At 46.5% G+C, this 6927-nt stretch overlaps 1 protein-coding gene across 4 annotated transcripts in view; it reads left to right on the top strand.

Annotated features, from left to right (window-relative positions):
- The first annotated feature begins 277 nt into the window (after nucleotides 1–277).
- Nucleotides 278–6927, top strand: part of LOC110502141 (serine/threonine-protein phosphatase 6 regulatory ankyrin repeat subunit C) — an 83032-nt gene continuing 76382 nt past the window's right edge. For all 4 annotated transcript variants that reach the window (XM_090216147.1, XM_036959259.2, XM_036959261.2 and 1 more), the window contains exon 1: nucleotides 278–845. In XM_090216147.1, coding sequence (XP_090072273.1) covers nucleotides 819–845 — 27 coding nt within the window. In that variant the 5' untranslated portion in view covers nucleotides 278–818. The remainder of the gene's footprint in view (nucleotides 846–6927) is intronic.

Raw genomic sequence — 6927 nt, 5'->3', positions numbered from 1 at the left:
GTTGAGAAAGAGAAATAGAGAGGCAACAGTAAACATATCTGTTCATACTGCACACAGAGATGAATGCATAAGAACATAGGGGCATTTCAGATTGATGACAAGAAACTAACCTGTTTGTTACAAATTAATATTTCTACAATTCTAGGTAATTCACCTGTAGTGTATCTGTAGGCCACTGAACATTTACCAAAGCAATTTACAAACCCGTCTCTGACTTTACGTCAAATTGTTTTTTCCCCCTATTCTAGCCACAGGAGGGCAGCAGAGGGAGCACTCTACCGAGCGTTGGCGCTGATAATCCGCGATGACTCTCCTCAAATTCTGCATCTGAGTGTAGGAGAGCGAGAGGCTTGAACTTCCTGTGCAATCTCAGTTCACCCGTTTTACATATACAGGAAGATTTTCGGAGCTGCAAAGTGAGAGGGGAGTGTTTGGTAATTTAAAGAGAAATTCCCCCGTGCATAAACTGTAAATGCGGATTGTTTACATCAGTCGGTCGAGTCGGAGAAGCCATTCCTTCTTTCCCTCCTCCCTTCGCACACTGTGGCGGTGGCGCGACTCCCCCTCACCGCAGATAGTGTCAGTGGAGCTGGCCATGGGGCCCTGATACAGCCCGGGCCCTGACTGAGGTTCTGCGTTGCATCAGAAAAGGAACAATTATTGATGCACGATTCACTTCCCTGACTACTGCATCAACCAAGAGTGACTACAAGAGGAAAGAGAGAAGATTTTGAACTGAAATATTATTTCAAGATAATTGCATGATCTGATATTCAAGGGAGTGTGTTGATGTGCTGACCAAATTGATCGAGACTATTATGGCTGTTCTAAAACTCGTCGAACAGGTAGCTATGCCAATTTGACAAATAATTAATGTTTCCTTAACGTTATATGTAGATGTAGATAGTCTATAAGCTTTTCTCATTGTGCATTGCGATAGTGACTACTTCGTTGATACAAAGATATGCCCAAGTAGGTCCCGGGAAAGTGGAATGTTTTTGTAAACGTTACATAATTGAGAAATAATTTTTCATGCGTCGCTGGCAAGTGAGAGAAAATCGTTTTTCTGGTGCCCAGAGGAACAGCTGCGGTCCGCTACGCGAGCGAGGAGGTGTGTCGTGCATCTCGTGCTGTGAATGAAATTGGGCGGTGTGTGTTATCTCATGTTGTAGATGCATTTGCAGTATTTACATAGTTCTTTGTTCTCCTTACCGTTTTAAAAGTAGGACAACGAATTCGGGGTGACTTTCTGATGGCTCTTCTGTAAACTGTACCCCAGTTGAGCCACCGCCACGCGCCACTGGAATTCAGCTGTGAATTCCTTTATCGTCCCCATGAATTATAGTGTTGCTGTCGGCACCTGTTATGATCTGTCAAGTTGTTACTGGTGCATCCCTCGGTTTTGTCAAAAGAATGTGTTCTGCATTTTGGGCTTGCCTAGTCAAGTTCCCCACTTCTCTCTTCCTAGATTGTTGTCAGCGAGAAGAGTGTAGGATGTTGAGCACAGTGACTTGTGTCACAAACTTCAAACTTCACCATCAGAGCATGATAGTATGTTACTATCTTTTTACTATCTTTTTTGTTGCTGTTACCGCAGACATATCTGAGATGTTTTTCTTCACTGTTTTTGTTGTCGAGGTGCTGAGTAACAGGGTCAAGCGGACAATAATAACAACAGCTACAGTACAGGGGTCATCTGAGTCATCACTCAATCACCAGTCTTGTTGGGCTTGGAGTTTTTCCTGAACGCATGACCTGACCAGTCCCTAAAACCCGACCCTGGCAACAGTGACTATTGTCTGGTTTCAATGCTGGACTCTTTTGGCAACTTTGAAAATAAATTGTTCAGGGGTGGGTCCTCTTTAGAAAGACAACTCTCCCAACGAATCACGCGGCAGACATGCCAGAACGTCGCGATTCAAAACCAACGTTTGCAGGCAACATCTTTGCAGTGGTTTTAGTGAAGGTAGTTGATGCAAGCTAGCCACTTGTGAAATGCATTCATTAAAAATAACCTCCCCGATCTCCATCTAGCTAGCTACTATTTTGTATTTTTTTTTAAGCGGATGCCAAAATAATCCACCAGACAGTTGGCACAGTTGCCTATCGGGTCGGGCTTTCGAGACTATGACCTGACAAGAAAAATGGGCTATAACAAGGGGCCCAGGTGAGGAAAAACTCTGGGTCACATAGGGATAAGCATTATCTGTGAGACCGAATGCTAATGGTGCTGCTATTTGACCTTCCTCTGTCCCTTATCCAAGGCCTTTATCTATAGATCAGCCCAGTCTGAACTGTGTAGAGCAGCAGCTGCAGGAAGTGATCCAATGGCCTATCTCGCCTGTACATCTGATTTCAGCCTATGTCAGGCACGCACCACTGTATGTGCTCTCAAACCAGCATCAGTTATGGTCAGTGGGTTGTTTGAGTTAGGACAGGTTGTAACGGATGTGTATGTTTGCAGAGAGATTATACAAGTGTATGGCTCTGTGTGTCTACTGGCCAGTGAGTGACTCTGGCTGGGCCACTCAAGGACATTCAGAGACTTGTCCCGAAGCCACTCCTGCATTGTCTTGGCTGTGTGCTTAGGGTCGTTGTCCTGTTGGAAGGCGAACCTTCGCCCCAGTCTGAGGTCCTGAGTGTTCTGGAGCAGGTTTTCATCAAGGATCTCTCTGTACTTTGCTCCGTTCATCTTTGCCTCGATCCTGACCAATCTCCCAGTCACTGACGCCGACAAATATCCCCACAGCATGATGGTGCCACCACCATGCTTCACCGTAAGGATGGTGCCAGGTTTCCTCCAGACGTGACACTTGGCATTCAGGCCAAAGAGTTCATTCTTGATTTCATCAGACCAGAGAATCTTGTTTCTCATGGTCTGAGAGTCTTTAGGTGCCTTTTGGCAAACTCCAAACAGGCTGTCATGTGCCTTTTACTGAGGAATAGCTTCAGTCTGGCCACTCTACCATAATGGCCTTATTGGTGGAGTGCTGCAGAGATGGTTGTCCTACTGGAAGGTTCTCGTATCTCCACAGAGGAACTCTGGAGCTCTGTCAGAGTGACTATCAAGTTCTTAGTCACCTCCCTGACCAAGGCCCTTCTCCCCCGACTGCTCAGTTTGGCCGGGCGGACAGCTCTAAGAAGAGTCTTGGTGGTTCCAAACTTCTTCTGTTTAAGAATGTTGGAGGCCTCTGTGTTCTTGGGGACCTTCAATGCTGCATACATTTTTTGGTATTCTTCCCCAGATCTGTGCCTCGACACAATCATGTCTTAGAGTTCTACAGACAATTCCTTCAACCTCATGGCTTGGTTTTTGCTCTGACATGCACTGTCAACTGTGGGACCCTTATATAGACAGGTGTATGCCTTTTCAAATCATGTCCAATCAATTGGATTTACCACAGGTGGACTCCAATCAAATTGTAGAAACATCTCAAAGATGATCAATGGAAACAGGATGCACCTGAGCTTAATACCGTGTCTCATAGCAAAGGGTCTGAATAGTTATGTAAATAAGGTATTCCAGTTTTTTATTTTTAATACATTTGTAAAAACGTAGAAAAACCTGTTTTCGCTTTGTCGTTATGGGGTATTGTGTGTAGATTGATGGGGATACAAAAAAAAGTAGAATAAGGCTGTAACTTATTATTTTTTTGAAAAAGTCAAGTGGTCTGAATACTTTCCTAAGGCACTATACAAGAGCAATTAGGGTTTAGTGCCTTGCTCAAGGGCACATCGATAGCTTGTTCACCTAGTCGGCTCAGGGATTCGAACCAGCATCCTTTCGCTTACTGGCCTAACTCCTAGGCTACCTGCTGCCCTAATCCCTCCTCTGTGTTCCAGAGAAAGGGAGAGACAGGAAGTTATTAGGTCTTGACATCCCCCTCCCCTTTTCTTCATTTTTCTTCTTACTGGATCCCCATGGGATTGTTCGTCTGGAAGTATGCGCGTGTGTGTGTGTGTGTGTGCGCGCGTTGGTGTGTGGGTTTGTTCAGAAGGGGGGTTGAAGGGTGCTCGTGATGTGTTGTCTTTTTAGTTTTTTTTTATTACATTTTTTTATTTTGAAGGCTGCTGACCTTACATATTGTGTAGGGGACTCGACCATACACATGTGAGTAGTCTGACAAATTGATTGATACAGTTGAATTCGGAAGTTTACATACACTTAGGTTGGAGTCATTAAAACTTGTTTTTCAACCACTCCACAAATTTCTTGTCAACAAACTATAGTTTTGGCAAGTCGGTTAGAACATCTACTTTGTGCATGACACAAGTAATTTTTCCAACAATTGTTTACAGACAGATTATTTCACTTATAATTCACTGAATCACAATTCCAGTGGGTCAGAAGTTTGACTGCCTTTAAACAGCTTGGAAAATGATGTCATGTCTTTAGATGCTTCTGATAGTGTAACGGTTTTCTTCATCTGAAGGAGAGGCGGACCAAAATGCAGCGTGGTTGTTATTCATGTTTTTTAATGAAGAAAACTATACATGAATAAACTAACAAAACAATAAATGTGAGAAAACCTAAACAGCCTATCTGGTGACAACAAACACAAAGACAGGAACAATCACCCACGAAACACTCAAAGAATATGGCTGCCTAAATATGGTTCCCAATCAGAGGAACCGGCCGCACACCTAAACCCATAGGGGAGGGTCCGGGTGGGCGTCTGTCCACGGTGGCGGCTCCGGCTCGGGACGTGGACCCCACTCCAACAAAGTCTTAGTCCCTTTGCCTTGCGTCCTTAGATAGGCGACCGTCGCCGCCGACCTTGGCCTAGAAGTCCTCACCAAGGGCCCCACTGGACTGAGGGGCAGCTCGGGACTGAGGGGCAGCTCGGGACTGAGGGGCAGCTCGGGACTGAGGGGTAGCTCGGGACTGAGGGGTAGCTCGGGACTGAGAGGAAACCCAGTACTGAGAGAAAGCTCAGGCAGGTAGTAGGCTCTGGCAGATCCTGGCTGGCTGGTGGTTCTGGCAGATCCTGGCTGACTGGCGGATCCTGGCTTAATAGCGGATCCTGGCTTAATAGCGGATCCTGGCTGAATAGCGGATCTGGAAGATCCTGGCGGACTGGCAGCTCTAGCTGCTCCATGCTGACTGGCAGCTCTGGCTGCTCCATGCTGACTGGCTGCTCTGGCTGCTCCATGCTGACTGGCTGCTCCATGCTGACTGGCGACTCTGGCTGCTCCATGCTGACTGGCGGCTCTGGCTGCCTCATGCTGACTGGCGGCCCCATGCTGACTGGCGGCTCTGGCTGCCCCATGCTGACTGGCGGCTCTGGCTGCTCCATAGCCTGGCCGATACGCGAAGCTGGAATGTACCGCACCGGGCTATGCACCCGCACTGGAGACACCGTGCGAACCACAGCATAACACGGTGCCTGCCCGGTCTCTCTAGCCCCCCGGTAAGCACAGGAAGTTAGCGTAGGTCTCCTACCTGGCGTAGCCATACTCCCTGTGAGCCCCCCCCCCCAATACATTTTGGGGGCTGACTCTCGGGCTTCCATCCGCGTCGCCGTGCTGCCTCCTCATACCAGCGCCTCTCCACTTTCGCCGCCTCTAGTTCTTCTTTGGGGCGGCGATATTCTCCAGGCTGTGCCCAAGGTCCTTTCCCGTCCAATATCTCCTCCCATGTCCAAAAGTCCGGATTTCGCTGCTCCTGTTGCCGCTGCCTGTCACCACGCCGCTTGGTCCTGTTGTGGTGGGTGATTCTGTAACGGTTTTCTTCATCTGAAGGAGAGGCGGACCAAAATGCAGCGTGGTTGTTATTCATGTTTTTTAATGAAGAAAACGATACATGAATAAACTAACAAAACAATAAATGTGAGAAAACCTAAACAGCCTATCTGGTGACAACAAACACAAAGACAGGAACAATCACCCACGAAACACTCAAAGAATATGGCTGCCTAAATATGGTTCCCAATCAGACAACGATAAACACCTGCCTCTGATTGAGAACCACTCCAGACAGCCATAGACTTACCTAGAAAACCCTACTAAGCCACAAACCCAATACCTAACAAAAACCCCAAGACAAAACACACCACATAAATAAACCCATGTCACACCCTGGCCTGACCAAAATAATAAAGAAAACACAAAATACTAAGACCAGGGTGTGACAGATAGGCTAATTGACATAATTTGAGTCAATTGGAGTTGTACCTGTGGATGTATTTCAAGGCCTACCTTCAAACTCAAACTCTTTTTTTTTTCTCATGGGAAAATCAAAATAAATTAGCCAAGACCTCAGAAAAAAATGTAGACCTCCACAAGTCTGGTTCATCCTTGGGAGCAATTTCCAAACGCCTGAAGGTACCACGTTCATCTGTACAAACAATAGTACGCAAGTATAAACACCATGGGACCACGCACCCGTCATACCGCTCAGGAAGGAGACACGTTCTGTCTCCTAGAGATGAACCTACTTTGGTGCGAAAAGTGCAAATCAGTCCCAGAACAACAGCAAAGGACCTTGTGAAGATGCTGGAGGGAGCAGGTACAAAAGTATCTATATCCACAGTAAAACGAGTCCTATACCGACATAACCTGAAAGGCCGCTCAGCAAGGAAGAAGCCACTGCTCCAAAACCGCCATAAAAAAGCCAGACTATGGTTTGCAACTGCACATGGGGACAAAGATCGTACTTTTTGGAGAAATGTCCTCTGGTCTGATGAAACAAAAATAGAACTGTTTGGCCATAATGACCATTGTTATGTTTTGAGGAAAAAGGGGGAGGCTTGCAAGCCGAAGAACACCATCCCAACCGTGAAGCACGGGGGTGAAAGCATCATGTTCTGGGGGTGCTTTGCTGCAGGAGGGACTGGTGCACTTCACAAAATATATGGCATCGTGAGGAGGGAATATTATGCAGATATATTGAAGCAACATCTCAAGACATCAGTCAGGAAGTTAAAG

The sequence above is a fragment of the Oncorhynchus mykiss genome, chromosome 22 (assembly GCF_057628025.1).
Source record: "Oncorhynchus mykiss isolate SJ-2025 chromosome 22, ASM5762802v1, whole genome shotgun sequence".
Taxonomy (NCBI): Eukaryota; Metazoa; Chordata; class Actinopteri; order Salmoniformes; family Salmonidae; genus Oncorhynchus; species Oncorhynchus mykiss.
Note: the sequence above shows the minus strand (reverse complement) of the source record. Positions and strands in the feature narration are given on the sequence as shown.